The 26,306-nt window shown below is 35.2% G+C and overlaps 2 protein-coding genes across 5 annotated transcripts; one reads left to right on the forward strand and one right to left on the reverse strand.

Annotated features, from left to right (window-relative positions):
- Positions 1 to 664: 664 nt before the first annotated feature.
- On the reverse strand, positions 665 to 7,699 carry LOC107758546 (kelch-like protein 5). 2 transcript variants are annotated; one of them, XM_016576321.1, is made up of 5 exons: positions 7,657 to 7,699; positions 5,453 to 5,606; positions 4,293 to 4,371; positions 3,346 to 3,573; positions 665 to 3,259 (listed from the first exon to the last, which is right to left on the reverse strand). In XM_016576321.1, exons 2-5 carry the CDS (start codon positions 5,604 to 5,606, stop codon positions 1,735 to 1,737), a joined length of 1,986 nt encoding a protein of 661 aa, XP_016431807.1. In that variant the 5' UTR covers positions 7,657 to 7,699; the 3' UTR covers positions 665 to 1,734. The 2 variants fall into 2 exon arrangements, with proteins under 2 accessions (XP_016431807.1, XP_016431800.1); XM_016576314.1 differs by lacking the exon at positions 7,657 to 7,699 and adding an exon at positions 6,911 to 7,405.
- A 1,820-nt stretch (positions 7,700 to 9,519) lies between these two features.
- On the forward strand, positions 9,520 to 23,611 carry LOC107758861 (serine--tRNA ligase, mitochondrial-like). 3 transcript variants are annotated; one of them, XM_016576693.1, is made up of 16 exons: positions 9,520 to 9,798; positions 9,922 to 10,017; positions 17,090 to 17,119; positions 17,337 to 17,477; positions 17,780 to 17,834; positions 18,132 to 18,195; positions 18,281 to 18,386; positions 20,912 to 20,959; positions 21,498 to 21,606; positions 21,763 to 21,808; positions 21,927 to 22,014; positions 22,213 to 22,325; positions 22,635 to 22,728; positions 22,872 to 22,964; positions 23,163 to 23,228; positions 23,320 to 23,611. In XM_016576693.1, the coding sequence occupies exons 1-16, from the start codon at positions 9,532 to 9,534 to the stop codon at positions 23,443 to 23,445; spliced, it is 1,542 nt and encodes a 513-aa protein (XP_016432179.1). In that variant the 5' UTR covers positions 9,520 to 9,531; the 3' UTR covers positions 23,446 to 23,611. The 3 variants fall into 3 exon arrangements, with proteins under 3 accessions (XP_016432179.1, XP_016432188.1, XP_016432194.1); XM_016576702.1 differs by lacking the exons at positions 23,163 to 23,228; positions 23,320 to 23,611 and having other exon boundaries at positions 22,635 to 22,767; positions 22,872 to 22,912; XM_016576708.1 differs by lacking the exons at positions 23,163 to 23,228; positions 23,320 to 23,611 and having other exon boundaries at positions 22,635 to 22,754; positions 22,872 to 22,904.
- The last annotated feature ends 2,695 nt before the right edge of the window (positions 23,612 to 26,306 follow it).

A 26,306-nucleotide genomic window follows, 5' to 3' on the forward strand; every position in this document is an offset into this window, starting at 1 on the left:
TATTTTCTGTTTCAAACTTTCACATAGCATCTTTAGGTTATAATAACATTAAAAATTAAAATCCAGATTTTGATTTTCAAAGATTTATTATAAAATTTTATTATTTTTTCCCCAAAATGCAATAAATCCATGATAGTTTTAAAAAAAATTTTTAAATGCAATAAATCCATTGAATACACAACATAGTAAATTGATCCACATATGACAGCCTCTGAACTTCGTCAATACTAATCTTATATACAGGCTAGGCATGGGCCGATTTCAAGGTATACCGCGATTTGAAAATGTCACGGTTTCAAAACCACTAATATTTTTCGTTATACCGTTCCTGCGGTATGCACCGTTTTTCATGTCTCCTCAAAGACTGAAGGTGTAGGAATCCCTCAAGTTGAGTGCAGTGTAGAGAGTAACATGACCCTCCTCCTGTTGGTGCATAACTGTAATTATCGATTTAGGTTAAATAAAGATGTCAGTCTTTATTTTTCTTTTTTAGGAAACAAATCCAAGAAAAAATAAACAAAGTCTACTGTTCCTAATATTCTGTATGTTGCTCAAAAACAAAACATATTGTGTACAGCGGAAAATTTTTTTTTTTTTACCCGGTCATTTAAAAAAATAACACATTTTAGAGCTGTAACGACAATACCGTGATATTTTTGCTTAAGGTTATCATACCGTCAAAATCTCATACTGGCCCATGCCTAGTTATCACATTAGTTATGATTGCATTAGACAAAACAATATAACGCAAAAACAATTTGCACCATACGTTCAATACAAAAAATAAAAAATAGAAATGGAAATTGTAGTCAATGGGAAATCTGCTCCTTTATTAAATGTAATAAATTGCATGTGGTTTAGAGTGTGCAGATATAACACTCTAACAAACTTCATGTGTGCTAGCAATCATCTGCAAGAAAAAATTTCAGACTGGCTAGAGCAACATGTTTTTTTCTTCTCTAAGCAATTTATTTAATCACATGATATCTTCTGAATGCACGTCTAACAATTTCATCTGTAAATGTACTTGCATTGTAGTTTATGCATTTTCTAACCAAATAATAATACATAAAATCATTCACCTCAAACGAAGTGTATACATATATTAAGCACATTATGCAAATTACATTCACATGATGGTTTTTCCATCCAACATTTTAATGCAAATTTTGGGATACAGCATAGAAATGCTAGTTGATGGAAAACCTGGATGAATCTCGTGATGTTGCTTAACAGCAGTTTAACATAAATGTAATTTGAAACCACTGTCATCAAAAAAAAAAAAAAAAAAAGATTAAGATTTGAAGCATCTTACACTGATTATAAGAGATCCCATATTAAGCTATGACTTTCAACCGCTGTTATGGTAGCAATCTAAATGTTCTAATGTGTGTAAAACTATATTCAGCCTCCATCCAACCCCTTTTTCCTCATTGAGTTAAGCATGCGTATAACTTGTTTTTGCTGTGATTCAAACAGTTTATTATTCCCCAAGACGATACCATTTCTAAAATCAAATATGGGAATCTGTGAAAAATTATCATTATTAAGAGCAAAACATTCGGAAATCATATCCAAAATGTATATTTTCTGTCAATACTTAGTAAACAAAAACTTGCGTTCAGCTTGCAGAAATGAAATAATGAATTTCAAAACATCTAGACATCAACCAAGAGTAAAGATGTAAAAGTAGGTGCATAAATGTTTCCAAAATGCCCATGTCTCACTGAAAAATCACACTGCCTGACTTGTCCTGTCGATCCGCATGAGTCTGCATGACCGGGTCGGTCGTTTCTCCTTTCCCCGTTTCTGTTGAGCAGCCCGAAGACGTGCTAAAATGTGTTTTTTTGGGAACTTCAGGGTGGTACATCCAAACTGGCTAACACCTCCCGTTTCCCCAGGTAATTTCTCCCGCCTTTGGACCCAGCTTCGCCAGCCAGGTTTCCAGCAGTAGACGCTATCATAAAATCTCGATCCATTCTCACCACCCAACACATAAATCCTGCGTTTCCATCTAGCCACACCTCCAGCTGCAATCCGCCTTGGCAGGCCAGGAAAAACCACCGGACTAGGTGCACGGTCGCTACCACCACCCCCTCGCTCTACTCCAACTGCCACCTCCCGCTCTACTCCTGATCCTCTTCCTTCTCGGAAGAACAACACACGTCCTGTGGCATCTAGTGGTTCAGCCTGGGTGTAGTTGCCATTGAGGAACTTGGCGGCATCACGCAAGTAACCACCAATGGCACAAACGCCGCCACGTACTGCCACGCCTCCAGCCAGGCAGGTGGCGCCAGAGTCTAGGGCGACACGGCTCCAGGTATTTGTAACCGTGTGGTATATAAGCACACCAGCATGCACCACAGCCCTGCTCTGCTCCAGTGTGGTACCACCAAGCAAGTAGAGACGACAGCGGAGAGCAGCGCAAGCAAAAGAACGCAATGGCAATGGCAAACGAGGTCCTGATGCCCAGGTCAGCTTGTTAAGGTCAAATTTTTCAGATGTGTCCAGAAAGGCTGATCGGTTACAGCCACCAAGAGCGTATAAAAAACCTCCGCAGCCAAGAAGACCCAACATCGCGCGTGGTTCAGCCATCAATGGCTGTACAATCCAGCGGTTTAGCACAACATCGTACTCATGAAGTTCTGAGGAGACCTCGGAACTCCGCAGGATGCCTCCCGCCACAAACAGTCGACCTCCGACAGCAGTGCAGCCGGGACAAAGCAACGAGCCCAAGGCTGCCAGCTTCTCCCACTTCCCTGAACGAGGGTCGAAGCAATCCACCGTGAAGTCCCTTTTCTGTAAAGACTCATCCTCCCTTGGCTTAAGGTCTACACAGACTATTTTCTTCTCAAACATGCCTTCTCGAGGCCTCAATGGTCCTCCCATGCCCTCAGTAGTGGCTCGAGGTCCAAGTTCTTGGTTCATTCGGTGGCTCTCTTCAGGGCCGAAAAGACCGGGGCGTAAATGGCGTAACAAATTGGGCATGTGACTGTAACGATCAGCCGGCTGGTATTCTGCCCATCGCCTTGCTGCATCGTATACTTCAGTCTCAGACTCCACACCCAATCGATCCGACTCCAACAAGCTGCCAAGAGTTCCTGGGTCCAACAGGAGGAAATCTCGCTGCCGGGCCACTCGAGGGAAATGCTGGCCCACCAGTCTCAAAGAAGCCCGAAGAAGCAGCTGGTCATGATGTGAACGAGCCAGAGAGTACATGCCCAGGCAATTCTCCACAGATAGGTGTTCAAAAAGGAATCTAACATATATGAAAATAAAATGTGAGTATCAGCAAGACAAGATACAAAGTAGAACGATTACAATAGGATCACATCTAAATTTTACCTAGAGCAAAGGTCCTGCAAGGGCATCACTTGAAGACGATTGGCTGCTACAAACAAGTCCTCTGCTGTGTCAAGACTAAGACCTGCTTCTCCTGTATAAACAAAGTGGATAACTGTCTCCATAACAGAAGGTGTCACCTCTTCCAGTCGGATCTCAGTAAGACGAGACTCTACAAGAGGGCTGGTAAACATGGCACGGAAATATGGACTGACTGCTGCTAAAAGAACTCTGAAAAAAGAAAAACAGCACACGTCAAAACGGAACAGTTTTATGTGTACACTACCATTTCAAAGTTTGAGATCGGTAAGATTTTTTTTTATGTTATGTAAAAGCATGTCTCTTATGCTCACCAAGGCTGCATTTATTTGAATAAAAATACAGTAAAAACATTAATTATTTTGTGATATTTAAACTATTTAAAACATTGTTAGTTTTAATTGTTATTAGAAAATATATATATATTTTTTATAAATAGCCATTACTCCAGCCTTTAGTGTCACATGATCCTTTAGAAACCATTTTAATCTGCTGATTTGCTGCTCAAGAAACACTTTTATATTATCAATGTTGAAAACAGTTTTGCTGCTTTTTTCCAGGAATTTTTGATGAATTGAAAGTTCAAAAGAACAGTGTTTATTTAAAATAAGTCTTTTGTAACATCATAAATGTCTTTACTGTCACTTTTGATCAAATTAATGCATCCTTGCTGAATAAAAGCAATTTGTTAAAAAACATCTTACGGACTGAATGGTACTGTATCATTCATTATACTGAAATACATATAATTATAATCTTTTTCATTATTCAAAATTCATCATGCAGTTTAATAGTTGGGTACATTAGATTGTATGCCACTTTTGAAATTATTCAAGTTATGAAAAAAAAAAAACACTTTACGTACAATATTACAATTAGACAACCTTCAAAGCTGAAACCATAAAACCTACCTGTGACACATAAACTTTTTTCCCTCCACCAGAAGAGTGACATCACACAACTGCTGAGCATCAAGCAGCTGTTTTAACCCTGAATGAGATGACAAAGAGAAAAAAGCAAAGCTCATAAAAAGGTGGCTAAATGATTAATCTATGTTCTAATCACGGTTACATTTACATTTAGCAGACGCTTTTATCCAAAGCAACTTACAAATGTTAATTGTATAATAAATAAAAAGGATACAAATAGATATAATACAAAACGAACAGAGAAGCTAGTGTTAGCTTTTTTTTTTTTTTTAAAGAATAGAATTAGAAGAGAGAGTGCTAGAGTTAAAGGGTCAAATAAAGATGGAAGAGGTGTGTTTTTAGTCGATTCTTGAAGATGGCTAAGCTGTTCGGATTGAGTTGGGCGGGTCTTTCCACCAGGAGGGAACATGTAATGTAAAAGTCTGTGAAAGTGATTTTGTGCCTCTTTGGGATGGCACAATAAAGCTACGTTCACTTGCAGAACACAAGCTTCTAGAGGGCACATAAGTCTGAAGTAATAAATGTAGGTAAAGGGGTGCAGAACCTGTGGTGGTTTTGTAGGCAAACATTAATGCCTTAAATTTTATGCGAGTGAGCCCTGAGGCACCCCAGTAGTTAGAGGTTGCGACTTGGACACCTCACCTCTCACCTCATGACTGTTACATTGCCACATTTGATAAATGTAATGCTGTTTCATTGTTTTGAAGCAATGAAAAGTTTTTGTTTACTCATTATCGCAGAACTGGATCTGTGGGGTTTAAAGGTGACTGCATTATTATTTAATGTAATTCTAATCTGATTTTTTAAAATTACACATTTACTTTATTTGAATAGTGACAAAATGTTACATTTTTCTGCATTTTACATTTTAGCTTTTCTTTTATGCTTTTTTTTACAAGCCTAAAACCTTATTTTAAGGTTTAAATGAATCTTATGGACCCCAATGCATCTACTGCTGTTGTGCTATTATTTGGGACATATAAAGAGCAATAAAGCAGTTAGATTGAAGCATGTCCTGTACAGATTGTTATGAGAAATTTAAAATGAAATAAGAAATTAGCTACATTACACAATCCAGAATTCTATAATAACAGTATAAATTATCCAACAATCAATGTTCAAAACTACAACCATCGTCTCACCCTGAGTTACATATTCCCCCAAGGGAGTCGAGTAGTCATCAGGAAAATCCTCTTCCTCCGAGTCGCTATCCGAGAGAGGCTCTCCACCACCTCTATCTGCATCCTGCCATGGCTGTGGTCGCCAGGTAACCGCACCACCTCTGACAGTAGTCATCTGTGGCAAGTTAATTTAAAAATACATTGTTTATAACATGTCATTTATAAAATGCTCATATAGTGACAGTATAATGCTGTGGTCACATTTATGGTTTCTAGGGCTGAACTGAACATATATACATATATATATATATATATACACATATATGCATACACACACACACACATACATATATACATATATATATATATATGTGCTGGAAATTCACCTGTAGAATTAAAGTCAGGCCACTCAAAGGCAAAATGATAAATTAAATGTATTTGACTGAAAATCGCAATCCAGGGCAGTCTCTCTGACCGAAATATACCTCAGAGAGCTACAAAATGACTAAGCAAAACAGAGTAAAACCATACAAAATCATTTATCATTGAATAAAGACTTTCAAAGATGACTGGATAATCAAATGAACAGTTTACAATTTACATATGTTACAATTCAATTTAAACAGTTTATTTGACTCCCTAGACTTTTTCCAGACCTACTGATCTTGACCACAGAAAGAGGCATTATTCACAAGTTGTTTCTTACAATATTCGTAGACTAAATTTGAAACAGAGTGAGATGAAAATAATAAAAAGGGCAATATAGCTTATTCTTCTGTATGACAGAAAGAGAAGGCCAGTATTCCGGCAAGTTTTCTGAGGCCTTGTATTTGAGTGCCTCGGATAACTTACAACATCTCCATGCTTATTAGTCAAACTCTAACGCTTACATGTATGGCATAACCTCAATTGTTACTTTTCATCAAAAACACCATATATTAATGAACAACAAAAAGGTAGAAAACCTATTTAGTACATACAACAGAATAACAAATACACACATACATGCATATATGTAAAAAAAAATAGTATCAGGATTTCAAAGATATTTAAGGAAATCTCTGTAACTCATGTTTAGATTATCAAATTAAAAAAATGAATCATTTATAAGCAGTAACATTGATTGAATACACATAGAAACAATCATATTTTCTTTTAAAATATGCTCACTCCAGACATTTCCGAGACTTTCTTTTGAGGTTTCTAGCCAGGGTATATTTTGTTTTATTTAACAATTCCCTGCTATTTCCAGGATTCTTCCCTCATCAAAACATTTCCCAAAAGCTATTTGTTGATCAGAATATTAGTAATGGGATTGCCAAAGTAACCTGATTCTTCATGCACCGTATGTATATAAATAAAATATTAATACTAGACTGCAAAACGAAATGTGCCCTCCACCCAAATACAGTAACAGCCTAACCGAGCATAAAACTCTTGTCCAATAAAATCGTGTACATTTTTTTTTTTAAATATTACCATGAGAGGTGAAGATTTCTATCAGAAAGTGTGAGAGTTGACCCCAACGGTACAGATCTGGGTGATGGATATTCTCTTAATTCTTGCGGTGTCTTGAGTTCGATTTTGTGTATCAAGGCTCTCAGGGTGCCACAATGGTACAGACGGCCCGATACTCTTCGGCCCGTTAACAACGCCTTGACCTTCCTGGGTAGTTTCAGCGCAAATTGGTCGGCTCATTACGGTGTGTTGTCCATCCTTAGCATATGAGCACAAAAATATACACGCGCTTCTGATACATCCACACTGTCGACCACGGCTCCATGCAGATTATTAAAGGCTGGTAATCCGGATTGGCCCAGAGAAAACGTAGTCCCGGGAGAAATAAATGATTGTTTGATCAGTAACGTCAACTATTGCTCACAGCTGCCAACATTGCTCCATGATTGGAGGCAAAGCAAGCTGAGGGATTCTGTCACTTGCCGGAACAACACACTAAACTTCCGCTTTGCTCATTGGCCGATTTATCGGATGTGACGGATATTTACTTCCGTTTCCGAGAACCTTAAATTTGTAACTCCCAAAGCTGAAGAAACTCATTTAAAATTATTAAACGGTTTATATCCATGCAGTGAAATCTTACGACGAAGATTTGGATTTGATACAATAAATACGTACATGTGTATTTTGCGACAATACTGAAACTACTGATAATGCATTTTGTATGTATGCAGCATTATTGCTTGATATTTACGAAGTTTCCTCACCTTAAAATGTTTTCTCCAAAGGACATTGTTTATGGACGTGTTGTGTGCAATAAAAAAGATGTCTTTGTGGTAAATAATATCCTTATTCTGGGAAATGTTTATATAACGTTACACACATCTACGCACTTGAGAGTAAAACTTAGGTTTTGTGTATTTCACAATGACTTTCTTTTACAAAATCCCTTAAAGTCCGCGTGAACCGGAAGTTGCTGCCGACTTTATTTCAGTGTAGTGACGTATTTCCAGCTGAAACGGAATAGAGTGGGGGAACTATGACGTCACTTTGTATGCGGATCGGCTGTTAGCATCACACTGGTTCCCTCCACAAAAAACCAATGGGATTTTTCCATAGGCGTTTGGATTATGCAAAAAATAAGCTCTGTGTTCAATCATAGTTCATGAAACTTACACGTTTTGTCCATCAAGACAATCTTCACAAAATAATATAATTCTCATGAATTTTGAAGCCAAAATAAAAGCGCCAGAACCTAAAAGCTAAACTTAGGCTATAAACGAACTACAGCACCACGGTCGCTCGCCTTCGACGTCACCACCACGCTTCCCACAACTTTTCAAACTTATTTTTAACAGGTTCAGTGAAAAGGATTTACTCTGTATATTAATTTTAATCCATGCTACATGAACCTTTTCATATAAACTGGAATAAATACAAAACTAAAGCCAAACTAAAACTGAAATGAGACACTAGTAATAAATAGTATAGTGAATAAATAAAATAATCATAACTAAAGGACATATGAAAGCACGTATTTCTGTACGTTTCGAAATAAGGTGCATTAAAAGTGAATAAATCTTTGATTAATATGAATATTTTAATTAAAAACGTGTCTCCACATACAATTCAATAAAATTCTAATGCATTTAATCGATTAAATAACAGCAGAGTGAGCGAGTTTTGGATATGGTAAGATTAAACTTATTTTAGTGAATAAAGTACCACATTTCAGCTATCGTTTTGTTAGGATGGGTACACAAAATGTTATTTTATCCTTGCTTCTAGAAAATCCTCAATCTTTCTGCTTTCTATCAGCTTCATGTGGCCGTAAACATTTAAATTTAACGTCGCTTCCGGGTTTTTGCCTACAGAGTGACATCATAGTTCCACCACTCTATATTGAATAAAGGGAATGGTTTTATTTTTGCGCTCCTCCTTCTCTGTCTCTCACTCATAGCAATCTAACGGTTAGAGGGGTGTGTTTAAGGATATTCTGCCCAAGCCGTCAAACTGACGTCATCAGAAAAGGAATGCCATTCCAGAGCGGAAGTAAATGTTCAAATTTTGATTAAAGATTACCAAAACAAACTATTTTTTTTCAGCGGCTTAACTTGCAGGGATTAATTGTTCACATCAAGACTAGCAATGTGCGCTAGTAAAGTAAATAAAGTCAATTTTGATTTCATGCGGACTTTAAGGTGATGAAAAAATAAAAATGCAATAAAACTTTTTGCCATAATAGAATATTACATTTATTTAATCAATTTATTTATTTATTTAATTAATCATTTTTAAAATTTCATTCACGTTCTAATGCAAAAACTTTCCAAACTGGTCGTACAAACGGTTTAATACAAAAAAGTCTTATGTATTTCAGTATGATTTCCATAGTAAAATTCCTTTCAAAACTAATAATAATTTCCACTAAAATAATGCAGCCATAATATCCATAATATGGCTGAAAATTTTTTGAGAGTTTCAAAGTGTAATAAGCTTTCAGGATGAATAAATAAATAAATAATAAATAAATAGCCTTTTTAAACTTTATTATTATTATTATTATTATTTTAACAAGTCATCACATTTCTAATCGCGTTTGGACGAAATGAATCCTATCGGCTCCTGTACAGTTATTCAGCATGGCGTCCTCCGTAAGGGCAGCTTCACGGTTTTGTTCTTTGTATCTGTTTACGTCTTCAAGACACAATGTCAGCAGTGCATTTAGACGGTCCTGCCGACCCTGCTCCTCTCGACCGGTCAGGAGCAGTCTGTACGAGCATGTGCTGGAAGGGTACAGTCACAAACCTAAACTGGACATGCGGCGTGTGTGCGAGGAGACGGATGCGGTGAAGGAGGAGGTGGAGAATCGGAAAGGAGATCTGCGGGCAGCTGATGTCGGAGTTATCGTAAGACACTACATTGCATGTCATTCATTAAAACAATACTGCTACGTGAACTGCACTTGTGCTTTTTTTAGATAATGAATGTGCACACGTAATCGGAACATCTGTGTGGTGCAATGTGTCCAGATCTCAGTATGGAAGGAATTACAGAAGGTGCAAAAAGAAATATCAGATTTGGAGACGAGAAAGAATGTGATCAGTGTCAAAGTCCGCGCTCTTGTGGTAAGTGTACACATTTATGCAGTATGATATGTTATTCATCTTAACTTGCACAACTATTTAAAGGGATAGTTCACCCAAAAATGAAAATTCTATCATCATTTATTCACCCTCATGTTGTTCCAAACCTGTTGTGGTGGAAATTCGGCTGTAAAATTAAAATCAGACTGCTCAATGATAAAATGATCAAATTAAATGTATTTGTCTGAAAATCATGATCTAGGGTAGTCTCGTTATGGCCAAAACATTCATCAGAGAGCTACAAAATGAGCTCGTAAGTATTATTCAGTAAAATCATACATATTCATTTGGCATTGACCAAAGGCTTTCAAAGTTGATTGGATAATCTGCTAAATGACTGAATGTAAATGTAAATAATCAAATGAACATTCTCATAAGGCCTCCTACTTCCTTTTATCATATACAGCGGGTAAAATAAGTATTGAACACGTCACCATTTTTCTCAGTAAATATATTTCTAAAGGTGCTATTGACATGAAATTTTCACCAGATGTCGATAACAACCCAAAAAAAGAAAGCTAAACAAATAAGTTCGGAAATTAAGTCATGTGTAATAAAATGAAATGAAACAGGGAAAAAGTATCAAACTACTGAAATGTATTTAATATTTCGTACAAAAGCCTTTGTTGTTAATGACAGCTTCAAGACGCCTCCTGTATGGAGAAACTAGTCGCATGCATTGCTCAGGTGTGATTCTGGCCCATTCTTCCACAGAGTCTTCACATTTTGAAGGTTCTGTGGGCCTCTTCTATGAACTCTGATCTTTAGTTCTTATTTTCTATTGGATTCAAGTCAGGTGATTGGCTGGGCCATTCTAGCAGCTTTATTTTCTTTTTCTGAAACCAATTGAGAGTTTCCTTAGCTGTGTTTGGATCATTGTCTTGCTGAAATGTCCAGCCTTGTTTCATCTTCATCATCCTGTACTAAAGGTGTTGGGACTGAACCAGCTAATATTATTTCCATTGACAAGTGGCAGGATTGCTTTCTAATTACTGATAGATTTCTGTTGGGGTCTTGGCTTTCCATGCCTTTTTGCACCACCCTTTCTTCATGTGTTCAATACTTTTTCCGTGTCATTCCTTTTTATTACACATAACTTAATTTCTGAACTTTTTTGTTTTGTTTTCTTTGTATGTATGGATTACTTGGGTTGTTACTGACATCTGGTGAAAATGTCATGTCAACGGCACCTTTAGAAATATATTTACTGAGAAAAATGGTAATGTGTTCAATACTTATTTTACCCGCTGTGTGTACACTTTCCAAGTTTATTTTCATCCACCTTGGTCTTCCTCAACATCCTATAATATGCCCACCTGAAGTATGTAAATATTCTTAATTTAAACATTTTATTTGACTCCCTAGACTTTTCGCAGGCCTACTGACCTTGATTACAGAAAGGGGCATTATTCATTTTTTCCCACCCATGCATTCGTAGATTAAATTTGAGACATCAAAGAGAGACAGAAGGAAATAATAAAAAGGGCAATATATCTAAATCTTCTAGTTATCTAAGGCCTTGCATTTGAGTGGATCAATTAGTGTGATAAAACAGTGACTACGTTTACATGGACATCAGTAATCTAATTATTTACCTTATTCTAAATAAGCCAGTATTATGATTATGGTGTTTACATGAGTTGCTTTTAGAATATTCCTTTCATGTTCCCGTTTTACATGTTATTTTTTATTTATTTATTTTTTTCAGATTTTTTTATTTTTTTCAGAAAACATATAATACAAACAACATCAGGGAAAATCTTTGACAATATTTACACACTTACATCAACAACAAGATAAACCTGGGTTTACGCTCACATGAAGAGTAAAGCATCATAATAAAGTTAACGTGTCTTTAAACACATCATCATAAAACATCAAAAAAATTTCACTTTTTTTGTTTTTTATAAATCTAAGAGATGAAATTAGAGTTGAATTCAGCAAGGAAAAGTGTAAGACAAAGAGGACTTGCACCATTTTTGCTTATAAAGAATTTTGCATACAAAATAAAGAAATTAACAACATATTCAAAAGAAACGTGTTTTGGGTTTTCATAATAACAAATAATATCTTTGAAGGCAAAATGGTACACCTCATTCATAGTGCCAAAAATATAAAAACTTAAATCAACCCAAAATTTGTTAGTAATGCTACAATCAAAAAATAAATGGGCAGCTGTTTCTTCTATAAGACCACAAAATGAACAATTCTCATCAATGTCAGAATATTTAGAAATGGAAGAGTTAACGGGATAGATTTTGTGAAGGATTTTATAATGGACTTCCTTGACCTTGTTAGATATACAAAACTTACTGAGCAAAAACCAAGCTTTTTTCCAATTTATATCAGTTATAAACAAATTCCAATAGAATTTACCTCTTGGAGTAATCTTTCTTTTTTCTTAAAAAAGCTTGCGAATATGTCTGTTGTTACACTTCTTATCTAAAAAGTTAATGCCACCCAAAAACAAAACGAGATACACAACATTACCCTTACTATACATATAAGTGATTTCTAACTAATTGAATTAAACCTGTTGGTATAGCTTTTATTAATGTATTGTATTCTTTTGGTGGAACAGGGAAGCCATGGCGATTAAGAAATTGCCCATAAGTTAAAATATGGCCAACATCATCTAACACCGATAGAATACAATTAAGATTGTTGTTAACCATTTAGAGAAAAAAAGGGACTTATTTCTGACAGTTATATCAGCATTGTTCCAGAGGAAAATTTTGTGTGGAGAAAAACTATGGACAAAACACAATTTCCAAGAAAGAAGACATTGTTGATGAAAATTAGATAAGGCAATGGGTAACTTTCTGGGTGAAAAATTGCATTTCAATAAGAAGGACAGGCCACCAAGTTTTTAAAATATATTATTTGGAATGAAAAACCATAATGACGTCGGATTTGCAAGGCATCTCTTCAGCCAGTTTATTTTAAAGACGTTTATGGTGTCCGCGAAATCTAAAAAATCAAGGCCACCCTCACCTCTAGAATTAGAAAGAATTTCTTTCTTTAATTTGTGGGGCCTATTTTTCCAGATGAAATCCAAAAATAATCTATTAACCTCCTTTATAGTCTTGTCATTAATATATAGGGAAAGGGCAGGGTATACAAAGCGAGAGAGTCCCTCTACCTCAGACAAAAGGACTCTACCAAACAACGAAAGATCTCTCTGAAGCCAAATGTTAAAGACGTTTTTAGTTTTGATCATTTTCTCATAAAAATTGAAATGATGTCTGGTTATTGGGTTTTTAGTAATATTGTTTATGTATATGTTAAAATATGTTTTTAACTGGAATATTTTCTAAAGATGTGTTATCCATGTCATGAATTGGAATAATTTCGCATTTTGAAATATTTATTTTTAGACCAGAGGCACACGAAAATTGTTCAACTAACTCCAAAGCTTTAGGCAACTGCCTTTTATCCTCCAAAAACAATGTGGTGTGATCGGCTAGCTGCACAATTTTAACCTCCTTGTCAAAAATAGAGATTCCTTTCAAATTTTCATTGTGGTTAATGCTCAGGCAAAGTAACTCTGTGGCTAAAAGAAACAAAAACGGGGAGATCGGACAGCCCTGCCTAACTCCACGATAGATGTCAAATCTCTTAGAAGTGTCAAAATGTACAATCACAGAACTATTAATACCCCTATAAAACATGGCTATAGTATCATTAAACGATTTACCAAATCCAACCATTTCTAAGGTACAAAAATAAATTTGTGTTCTATACAATCAAAAGCTTTTTAGAAATCAAGAAAGAGAATAAGGCCATCCGACTGAATCAAACTAGAATAATCCAATAAATCCAAAACTAACCTTATGTTGTTAGAGATATGAGGATCCGTCATAAATCCAGATTGTCATTAAACGATTTACCAAATCCAACCATCTCTAAGGTACAAAAATAAATTTGTGTTCTATACAATCAAAAGCTTTTTAGAAAGAGAATAAGGCCATCCGACTGAATCAAACTAGAATAATCCAATAAATCCAAAACTAACCTTATGTTGTTAGAGATATGAGGATCCTTCATAAATCCAGATTGAGATTCTGAGATAATATAATCCAGACCAATTCTTAATCTATTGGCATAAACCGAGGCTAATATTTTATAATCTATTGTTAAAAGGGTAATAGGACGCCAATTGTCAATTGATAGAAGATCCTTTTCTGGCTTCAGTATAAGAGAGATAACACCCTGCTTCATAGTAGCTGTCATATCTCCCTGACTAAGGCATACTTTATACATATAAAATAAAGGTATTTTAATAATCTCCCAAAAGTGGACATAAAATTCTACAGAAAGCCCGTCAATACCGGGCGATTTACCCATTTTCGTTGAACTTAGAGCTTTCTTAATTTCATCTACTGACAATTCGGAATCACAAATTTTCTTGAACTCACTATCAATAACCTTAATACTGTACTTAATCTTATCAATAAATTTTTCACAGATGTCATAGTTAAATTTGGAAGTGTAAAGAATACTATAAAATATGGTAACAAATTCTGAAATTACTCTTGGATCTTTTGAGATAGCACCATTATTGTTAAGTGCTGAAAGAGTTTTCAAAGGGCAGGGTATACAAAGCGAGAAAGTCCCTCTACCTTACACAAAAGGACTCTACCAAACAACGAAAGATCTCTCTGAAGCCAAATGTTAAAGATGTTTTTAGTTTTGATCATTTTCTCATAAAAATTGAAATGTCTGGTTATTGGGTTTTTAGTAATATTGTTTATGTATATGTTAAAATATGTTTTTAACTGGAATATTTTCTAAAGATGTGTTATCCATGTCATGAATTGGAATAATTTCGCATTTTGAAATATTTATTTTTAGACCAGAGGCACACGAAAATTGTTCAACTAACTCCAAAGCTTTAGGTAACTGCCTTTTATCATCCAAAAACAATGTGGTGTCATCAGCTAGCTGCACAATTTGAACCTCCTTGTCAAAAATAGAGATTCCTTTCAAATTTTCATTGTGGTTAATGCTCAGGCAATGTAACTCTGTGGCTAAAACAAACAAAAACGGGGAGATCGGACAGCCCTGCCTAACTCCAAGATAGATGTCAAATCTCTTAGAAGTGTCAAAATTTACAATCACAGAACTATTAAATGAGAAAAAAGAGAGGAAAAAAAGGGTAATTAATTAAATGATAATTCAAAATAAATAAATAAAATAAAATAAAAATGTGCTACAAATGTAAAAAATAATTTTATGACTACATCATTGTATGCAGGAAACAAACTACACAAAAGACCTAATAAATAAGGGGGAAAAAATTATATGAAAAATAAATAAATAAAACAATATATAATTAAAAAGTAAATATGATAACCCCCTTGTTATAATGAATTTAGACGTTTCAGTACATTTTAAATTGCTAGTCCATTTTCACATTCTTCACCTTAAACTTCCCTGAAGAAAAACTACGCAACCACCTACATCACCGCCATCTTGGCCTCCACACCTCCACTTTCCCGTTTTACATGTTATACATAGTTCGATTAATGGCACACGTCATTACGTCCCTACATGACGCCATCTGACGTGTCCTCCGGAATTTCACGTATAAACATATAGTTCATCTTGATGCCATGTACAGTTTTGGGTATTTCATTTTTAATTTTATGAAAGCTTCAAGTGCAGTTAATTATTTGTACAATTCTTAATCAGAGTATTGTCTTAATCGTATTAAAATACTCAGTGAGTACGTTTACATGGACAACAAAACTCGATTTGAACTCGAACTTTAATACGATTAAGGCAATACTCAAGAATCAAGACACTCAGTTTCCACTCTTCAGTACATAGGTATTGAAGTAGTGAAGTGTTCGGCATCATCACGAAGACGAACTATATGTTTATACGTGAAATTCCGGAGGGGACGTCGGATGTCGTCACGTGGGGACGTAATGATGTGTGCCATTAATCGAACTATGTATAACATGTAAAACGGGAACATGAAAGGAATATTCTAAAAGCAACTCATGTAAACACCATAATCATAATATTAGCTTATTTAGAATAAGGTAAATAATTAGATTACTGATGTCCATGTAAACGTAGTCAGTGATAAAGACTCCAGGACCTCATTGTTTATGTAAGATGAGAGAGAGAGAGATAAAAAACATGCAGTGTTGGGGGTACTCCAGGACCAGGATTGGAAACCACTGGCTTACAACATCTCAGTCAAACTCTAACCCTTACATTTACAGCATAATGTCCATTGGGCAGCAATCTATTTGAAAACGTAAGTTCATCCCCTTATATTCTTAAACTGTTGACATTCTCTAGAAGCAATTACTTTTGTCTTCCTTCTCTAATCCCTTCATTAAAAACATCATATATTAATTGAACAATAAATGTAGAAAATCTGTTTTCAATACATGACATAAAAATACTGTTTTACAAACATAAGTAAAAAAAAAAAAAAGTTTCTTTCATGATTTAAAAGCAGTGGCATTGATAGAATACACGTATAGAAAAAAAAAGATAGTTTTCTCTTAGACTGTATGAATTTATTTCTTATTTTAAGCACAGAAGAAGATATTTTGAAGAATGTTGATAACCAAACAGGTGACAATAGCTATTGTCCTCCATAGTATTGATGTCAGAATTTTTTTTTTTTTGGGTGAACAATCCCATTAAACTAAAAGGTGAATTATTTAGGGGAAAATACAAGAAGTGGTGATTATTTACAGTTCTTAAAAATACTCTTTGCTTCATACATATACATATACATATGTTTTAAATGAACAGTTTGCCCAGAAATTGTCGATGAAGGTCAATTTCTGGTGTGTACTCTGGCTGTTATTTTCTGTATTATGGAAGTAAATGAGGACTGGGTGTCCACTCCAAAATAGACAAAAGCACAGTTAGTAGTCTACGTAAATAGTGCACTAGCCTATATTCCAAGTCTTTAACTTTAAATCTCTTGATGTTGAAATAAAGTTATTGTTGATGTTATTTGTCAACTGGGTATTTATTTCTGGATAAAATGTGTTTTTAGTCAATTTTTTCACTTTTTTTTCAGGATGAACATGACAAATCTACTTTGGCTAGTGTAAGTGCCAGCTTTCTTTGATTTCTGTAAGTTTTTAGACTTTAGTTTGAGTAAATGAATATGACCTTTTAATGAATAAAAAAAAATACTTGAGAATAATTTAAAGCTGTGAATATATTTACTATATTCACTATATTTTAGTGATGTTTCTGCTTGCTATCATGTGCATGGTATGCATTGGAATACTCTTTTTCTTTCTCTGTTTTGTACTTGACAGCTTGAGGAGTACACGAGTGCTAGGGAAGAGGGTAGAGCAATCAGAGAGAAACTTATACAGTTGTATGTGCAAGAGGGTGAGCTGGAGAAACAACATTACTGCCGTGCCCTAAAATTGCCCAACAGAACACATCCAAGTGTGGTAAGAGACCGCTTACCTTTTCATAATAAAAAAAAAAAAAAAGAGGAAAACCCTGGGAAATGCCTTATCTTCAGTTCAAAAGGACATTTTATGTAGTAGTTTAAGTAAGATATCTGATCAAAAAATGGTAATTCATTCCTCTTAACTGGTATTAAATAATTGTTAAACAAATTGTTAAATAAATGTTAAACTAAGCAAATCCAATTATCAGATATACACCAAAACAAACAACAGTATATAAAGACATGCAAAGGTGTGTTTTTACTTATTTTACAGGAATGTAATTTTTTCTTTTCTCATAGCCCATCGGAGATGAGAGCCAGGCAAGAGTGGTTGAATTGGTTGGTCAGAAACGAGGTAAATTTATTTGACGTAAACTGTATTATCCCTCTCCTTAAATTGTTTGATCAAAAATACAATTTGGTTAGTAGCAGCAATCATTAATTGTATTGACGTTGAGGTTTGACGTTCCTGATTCATTGCAGCAGTTGACAGCAGTTCTCTAGTGAGATCAGTGTTTAACAGAGTAGTTTAGTTAATATTTGTTGTTAACTACCTTTATCATGGCAGTGCCTGGTAAAATGTTTTGCAAATGCATTGATGTGTTGCACAATATGTATTGTAATATACTGTAGTGTCATGTGTCCACTACAGAATTTGATTTCAAACCAAAAGGCCACCTGCAAATTGGAGAGAGTCTTGACATCGTAAGACAAAGGTTAGATGTTTTCTTTCTCTAATGTTTTAATTTTACTTAAATCCTTATTTTTATTAATTTTTGCTTTGTATCTCTTTTCTCTTAGACGGCTTGCCCATGTGTCAGGGCACAGATCATACTATTTGAGAGGTGTAGGGGCCAGACTTCAGTTTGCCTTGCAAAATTATACCATGGATCTTCTTCAGAAACGGGTTTGTATGTTTTCATCTTTTGGAATAATGTGTACCCATGAATGGAATTAAAGGGATAGTTCACCCAAAATGACAATTCTGTCATTAATTTCTCACCCTCATGTCATTCCAAACCCTTAAGACCTTCGTTCATCTTCGGAACACAAATTAAGATATTTTTGAATAAATCCGAGAGCTCTTTGGAGAGGTGTTCTCTTCACGGATGAATCCCGGTTTTCACTGTACAGGGCAGATGGCAGACAGCGTGTATGGCATCGTGTGGGTGAGCGGTTTGCTGATGTCAACGTTGTGGATCGAGTGGCCCATGGTGGCGGTGGGGTTATGGTATGGGCAGGCGTATGTTATGGACAACGAACACAGGGGCATTTTATTGATGGCATTTTGAATGCACAGAGATACCGAGACGAGATCCTGAGGCCCATTAGTGTGCCATTCATCCACGACCATCACCTCATGTTGCAGCATGATAATGCACGGCCCCATGTTGCAAGGATCTGTACACAATTCCTGGAACCTGAAAACATCCCAGTTCTTGCATGGCCAGCATACTCACCGGACATGTCACCCATTGAGCATGTTTGGGATGCTCTGGATCAGCGTATACGACAGCGTGTTCCAGTTCCTGCCAATATCCAGCAACTTCGCACAGCCATTGAAGAGGAGTGGACCAACATTCCACAGGCCACAATCAACAACCTGATCAACTCTATGCGAAGGAGATGTGTTGCACTGCGTGAGGCAAATGGTGGTCACACCAGATACTGACTGGTTTTCGGACCCCCCCGGACCCCCAATACAGTAAAACTGCACATTTTAGAGTGGCCTTTTATTGTGGCCAGCCTAAGGCACACCTGTGCAATAATCATGCTGTCTAATCAGCATCTTGATATGCCACACCTGTGAGGTGGATGGATTATCTCGGCAAAGGAGAAGTGCTCACTAACACAGATTTAGACAGATTTGTGAACAATATTTGAGAGAAATAGGCCTTTTGTGTACATAGAAAAAGTCTTAGATCTTTGAGTTCAGCTCATAAAAAATGGGGGCAAAAACAAAAGTGTTGCGTTTATAATTTTGTTCAGTATATTTCACAAAAGACAGTCATTCGGGCTTGGAATGACATGATGGTGAATAGATGATACAAATTTGCTAAATTTTCCTTGGTTGTTGTTTTTATGTTGTATGTCAATCTCCCAGTAAACACAGAACGTTCCCCTAACATTAGTTTTTGGTTCCTGTTTGGTTATTATTTTGGGGGAACCAAATACTAACATTAGGGTAACATTCTTTTTAGGTTATATTTTTTTGTAACCATAAAATAACGTTCCAAGGACGTTGCATGGTGGTTATTATTATTAAATAACCTAAAAAATAACTTATAGAGAACGCTCCTTAATGGTTATTTTTAGCAACCATAAAATAACGTTCCCAGAATGTTGCCTGGTGGTTGTTTTTAAAGTAACCAAAAAAATAACTTATAGAGAACATTAATATAATAATATATTAAATATTTTAAAAAATTATATTATAATATATAATAATATAACGAATAATGGTTATTTATATTAAAAAAATAATTTTTAGAGAACATTCCCTAATGGTTATTTTTAGGTTATTTTTGCAGCCATAAAATAACGTTCCCAGAACGTTGCAGAGTGGTAATTTTTAAAGTGCATCTGCCCCCATCCAACCTGAAAGAGCTTGAGAGGTGGAGAGGCGAGGTGAAGAATGGCAGATAATTGCTAAATGATGATGAGAAAAGCTTGTCGCATCAAACAAAAAAGACTTGAGGCTGTAAAGGTGCTTAAGCTAAATATTTAGTTAAGCGTATGGATACTTATGCAATATACTTATTTCAGTTTTTTTTTTAATACATTTACGAAGTTGTGACAATTCTGTTTTTGCTTTGTCAGTATGGTGTATGGAGTGTAGATTGATGTGGAAAAAAAGTAATTTAAAGGGGTCATATGATGCGATTTCAAGTTTTCCTTTCTCTTTGGAGTGTTTGTTGCTGATTGTGCATATGTGTCAGTAGAGCTTATAAAGCCTTTAAATCGGTGTTTGTTCATATATATGTGTGTGTGTGAGAGAAAAAGCATAGGACAGATTCTAATTACTGTGTAAAAACAACATATGGAAACTTCATTGTCCATTTCATCCTTCAATGTGTGCCATCAAATCGTATTTTTCTTGCTCAATCATCTTCAGCAGTGGGAGGAGCTTTCTTGCGGCGGGCTGATGATCTTATTTACTGCGGCTACCATTACACTTCAATTAATCCAACAACATTTCATAAAGGTTTATTCTATCTATCCATATTGGAAACACATATAAAGTAGGCCTGTTATTTTTTCAATATGAATATGGTATCAGTATCATTAAATTGGAAATAAACACAAAAGAAAATTTAGGAACCTATATATATATATATATATATATTGACCTAATGTAATATCACTATTTCAGTTTCTTCTTAGATGTTGAATGAACTTAATACTCTGTTTTAAATTCTCTTATTTTTTCAGGGCTTTATTCCCATGGTTGTTCCTGACATGCTAAAATCAGTGGTTTTTGTGAGTACCGCTTTGTTCTGAACTCCATTATGTTGATTTTTATTCAGCAACATTTTATCACATTGTAGTTGTTTATTAAGATTCTTCATGGAAAGAACAAATAATAAATTACATGAAATACATCCAGAAATTTTAATTTTAACTAGATTAGATCAAGTGGTATTTACCAGATGTCGCATAGGTCATACAAGACTGACTCGTGCATTTTTGCTTAAAGGTGAAGACCCTACTCAATGTATGTTTTGCAAGTTTCCCTCCAAAACATGTTTTGTTGGACTGTCCAACTTTTAATGTACAGCGAAAACTCTTTTATGAAGTGAGCTCACTTAAAGAGTTAAATTTTAGTAAAATTTTGCCAGGAAAAGTTTTAGAATTTTTATCACGTTAATGTAAAAAATCTTGTGTGATATAACTTGTGTTTGTTTGTTTGTTTGCTGGTTTTTATTGTATTTGTTATACTTGTATTTTCTAAATGATTATATTGACAACCTATAAAGAATCTCCATGACATTGCACTATTTTTGCATTTGTTGTTTAGGAGGGTTGTGGGATGCAGCCTAATGCTCATAAATCACAGGTGTACTCTCTGGACCCTTCACGCTTTCCTGACCTTAATCTTGCTGGTACTGGGGAAGTGGGAGTGGCAGGTGAGAAAATCATTCTAGGGTTATTTCTAAATTAAATGTAATTGTTTATTATGCAAGTTATTCATACATTTATTCTGAAATATAGACCAGTAGGCACCAATATTTGAACCAAAATATGATTAGCAAGGACAGATTGTCCTTTATTTTACCTTCCAGGCTATTTCATGGATCATGCTGTAAATCTGAAGGATTTACCTGTCAGGTACAAAAAAAATAAAAATCCCGGATTGACCTAAATGACTGCCTAAATGCTGCATTAAGTTGTTGATGGATGCATAAAATATTATTCATAAGATAAATTATTACTTTTTTTGTTCTAGGACAGTCTGTAGTAGCACATGCTATCGAGCTGAAACAGAGACAGGCAGAGAGGCCTGGGGGCTCTACAGAGTTCACCATTTTAACAAGGTAATCAGAAAACAGAAGTGGTAGCGTAGAAAATAAAAATAAAAAATCTGAAAGAAAAATACAAAAGTTGTTTTGTGATTCTCTGTCCATGTCAAGATCAAGACTAGTGATATCAAGATCAATGTAAATGTAGTACTATGAACATTGTGCTAACTGAACAACCTTTTTAGGATGTTTACTATGTTTTTATTCATGCAGGTTGAAATGTTTGGTGTGACTTCGAATGAGACGGGAGAGGAGAGTTCCCAATTGTTGGATGAATTTGTCACGTTACAGAACGAGATTTTCTCTTCCCTAAAACTTCATTACAGGTCTACAGTCGAACCATTTTTCTATCAGTATCCATCATCAATATATCACATAGCATGTCATGTGTTGCTAATTGATATTCATTTTCTTTCATTTTTATGGTATTCTGCACTAATTCAATAAAATAGAAGTATAGCATTTCTTTAAGTGGCTTTTAAGCCAACTTAACTAGTTTTTGATGTCTGTTCACGCCAAGGACAAAATATTTATTGTGAAATATTCATTCATTGCACTAGCTCTCACTGGTCAGTGAATACAATTAAGATTTGTAGCACTTGCTGATAAAATGGTAATAACAATTTCTCTCATAGAGTCTTGGATATGCCCACTCAAGAATTGGGGCCTCCTGCCTTCCGAAAATATGATATTGAGGCATGGATGCCAGGACGTGGCAGCTTTGGAGAGGTTGGAATGATACTTTAAAACAAAAAGTCAAGAGTCAATGTAATTGTAAATTTTATTCATGAGTAAAAATAATCTAAAATATAAAAAGAGGAATACATGTCTGCTTTTGAGTCCTTTTGGTGAATGTCAACTTCCTTTATCAGATTTCCAGTGCCTCAAACTGCACAGACTACCAGAGTCGGCGCCTTAACATTCTCTATGAGGGAAATGATGGAAACCTTAAGTATGCACATACGGTAAGAGACTATTTATAATACTATGTTAATAATATGGTAAGCCAGGTTTTGTGTCTGCAATATTTCCATTCTATTTGTCGTGCTGTTAAAAAAGTAAATATGTTTGTAGGAGATAACTAAAAGAACAGAACCATTCCTTCAGCACAAAAATGGCTGTAGCAGTCAAAAACCCTTTCTTTTTTCCTCCCCGTATTTTAGGTTAATGCTACAGCTTGTGCTGTTCCACGTACTGTCATTGCGATTTTGGAGACACACCAAACCAAGGTAGAATTTGAAGTAAAATAACTTGTGTATTTTTAAACAGACATTAGTTTTATTCATTTTATATTTTGCCTCCCTGTTTGTCTTCCATTAGGAAGGGACGGTTCTGGTTCCTGAAGTTTTGCAGCATTACCTTGGATTGGAAGTGATAGAAAAACCTAAATACACTCCTATTAAATATATAGGACCAAACCAACCCAAGCGTCATACCTCAAAATAACTCTTTAATAGTATATCAGACTTCAGTGAAGTACCGTTTTTGCTGTATTCTCAACAGTGAATGCAATGTATATAGGTATTTGGCATAACTTCTTGTTTGAGAAGTGATTTTTTTTCCAAACCAACATTTATGTGGCTTTATCCAAATTTTCAATAAAATGTAATCAGTGACAATTTGTTCCTGTCTTTTTTGGGGTTCCTGTCTGTGCAAATTATTACCGCTGCCACAAAACATCAGAAGGAGCAAAACAAAGTAATACAGATCATAATTAAATTTGATGATGATGTGTCAGCCCCCCCCCCAATTTATTATGAAGGCTAATTATTTGCTCGATCTACTCCCAAGTATGCAGTGCTGCTTTCACACCTGTCACACTTGTGTGGAATTTAGGATAGCCAGGGCATATATCAGCATGAATAACTTGATCATTAGGGATGGGAGGCATATGGAATTTAAACATTTCTTAAAGTATTTAACAGTTACAATTCCTCATTTATTTATTATTATTATTTTTTTAGCAGTGGTAATTTGATTTGGTTAAGACAGAAGAGATGACTTCAAATCATTTTTATTCACACTACTATGCTTGCAAAGCTCACAAACTGAGCAAACACATGATTTATTTTGCCATAAGATGACTTTTAATGGCAAGTAGTGAAAATTACTAATGAAATGATGAGAAAGTATTTGCAGCAGTATTCATATCATGCAGTTTGTCTCTTACTACCATTGAGAAGACAGCATGCTGGTAAACTTTCCATTGCTATCTTAAGTCTTTCTTAAGACTTAAAGGGGTCATATGGTGTTGCTAAAAAGAACATTATTTTGTGTATTTGGTGTAATGAAATGTGTTTATGCGGTTTAAGGTTAAAAAAACACATTATTTTCTACATACTGTACATTATTGTTTCTCCTCTATTCCCCGCCTTTCTGAAACGCGTCGATTTTTACAAAGCTCATCAGTCTGAAAAGCGTACTTACAGTCTTTGAACAGTGTTGTAAATACAACTTAACCACTGATTTCTAGTCATGTTCATTTTTGGAAGACCAAACAAAGTAGTTTCGCTTTCACAACGAAACACAGTGTCACACACGGCGGCCTTGAGTGATCAGAGGCCGGGGGATAAAGTGAGGAACGGCCGGCGGGCTGAGTAAGCCGAGGCGGCGGATTCGACGAAGGAGCGTCCGGAGGGCTTGCGGCAACCACAGCTAAAACTGAAAGTGAGGGATAGGGACCATTGAACAATAACAATTACAAGACAGAACTACTGGATCAAAGTGACAGCAAACCTCAATATTCTCTTTAAAAACCCTGACTCCGTGAAAAAAAGAATCCACAGAGAATTTCACAAAAAGTTCAATCACCTGACTTGAACATTATCAAACTACTGTGTGCAGTTTTATTATATAATCTTTTTCATTAAATTTAATTAACTAATATTTCATATAGAATTATAATAAAATATTAAAATGATTATTAGATATATTTGACATATTTCTTCCTCTAAAAACATATTTTTATTTATAAATAAAGATTTATAATAAAATAGATATTCATTTAAAATTTTATTACATTTTAATTGTTTAGATTATGAAAGTGAAGCAACTGAGGACTGATTATGATCAGTTTCAAGATGCCTGTTGCTAGGAGAAAAAAAAATTCTATATCATTGTTATCAGTATTTGCTTTTCCTATTTTTAGAGGGTGGTAGAGCTGGAAGCTGATGAAAACCATTCTTGGATGAGGCAGGTTTTACCCTGGCCATGACATGGAGGAGAGGTTGAGAGCCCAGCGGTTGAGAGGGGCCCAGAACGATGTTCGCTGGGGGGCCCGACCACCCCCCACTGAATGTGATTTTGAGGGGACCCCATAGCAAAATCAGTGCAATGGGCCCAGAATTCCTAACAACAGCACTGAGTGCAATCATGATTTCAGGCCCATCCACAGTTTATCACCTTGTATTTACCCCATACTCCCCTTTCCTTACTGTAAATGATTGTACTAAAAACTACACAGTGAAATTATGGGTATATTTTGTGTGGGTGATCTAAAGTAATGTTCCTATGATATTTCATAATAAATGGGTTTTTAAAACCAATGCTTCTGCGAATGCAAGGCTTCTTTAAAGATATGAATGCAATATGCAAAGTTTTGAACATTAGACAGCCTGTGTTACAAATAATGACTGTTTTGAGCTTTGTGTCTAGAGTTTTGAAAAATGACATGACGGTTCTGAAATTGGTGACAAAATGATTGTTAAAAACTGTAATAAAGCAAAGAGTACTTATACATTTATATTGTGTGTAGTGTCTTGTTTGCACTCACAGTTGATCAGGAATCTTTTTTTTAATTATTATTAGAGTCAATCCTTGGAGGTTTTTTTTATATGCAATGTGGCTAATACACTTGGATTTCTGGGCACTAATCTCAAAACATGTGATTACATGTAATAACATGTTCTCCTTTCTCTCATTTTCCTTATTTCATGTTACGGTTTTTTTCAACTGCTTACACACAAAATCTTTACTTGTCACGCAATTTCTGAAACTTGAAACTCAAACACCAGAACCACACACCAAGTCTGCAAAACCATACACTAATTCTCGGCCTTAGACACAGTTTTCAATTTCATAAAACACTTTTTGCAAAAAAACAACACTCAATTCTCTATGTAACACACAAAGATCTAACAGGAATTAATATTATGGCAAAGGTGTTTGCAAATGTTTGCTTTTGAGATGTGTTTGTGATATTTTGAATGCAGTGCTTCATTTTGCAAGAGATGTGAGGCATTTTGCATTTTGTGTGTGCAATTCTTGGATTTGTGTGTAAAGTTTTGAAAAAAAAAGAGGCAAAGTTT

Source organism: Sinocyclocheilus rhinocerous, unplaced genomic scaffold (genome assembly GCF_001515625.1).
Source record: "Sinocyclocheilus rhinocerous isolate Xijiao unplaced genomic scaffold, SAMN03320098_v1.1 scaffold1393, whole genome shotgun sequence".
NCBI classification, from domain to species: Eukaryota; Metazoa; Chordata; class Actinopteri; order Cypriniformes; family Cyprinidae; genus Sinocyclocheilus; species Sinocyclocheilus rhinocerous.

Coding starts and splice junctions, on each gene's coding strand:
- LOC107758546 (XM_016576314.1), bottom strand. Junction 4,372..5,452: donor GGGGGAATATGTAACTCAGG/GTGAGACGATGG, acceptor CATCTCATTCAG/GGTTAAAACAGCTGCTTGAT. Junction 3,574..4,292: donor AAAAAGTTTATGTGTCACAG/GTAGGTTTTATG, acceptor TTCTTTTTTCAG/AGTTCTTTTAGCAGCAGTCA.
- LOC107758861 (XM_016576693.1), top strand. CDS start 9,532: ATGGCGTCCTCCGTAAGGGCAGCTTCACGGTTTTGTTCTTTGTATCTG. Junction 10,018..17,089: donor TCAAAGTCCGCGCTCTTGTG/GTAAGTGTACAC, acceptor CTTTTTTTTCAG/GATGAACATGACAAATCTAC. Junction 17,478..17,779: donor ACAGAACACATCCAAGTGTG/GTAAGAGACCGC, acceptor CTTTTCTCATAG/CCCATCGGAGATGAGAGCCA.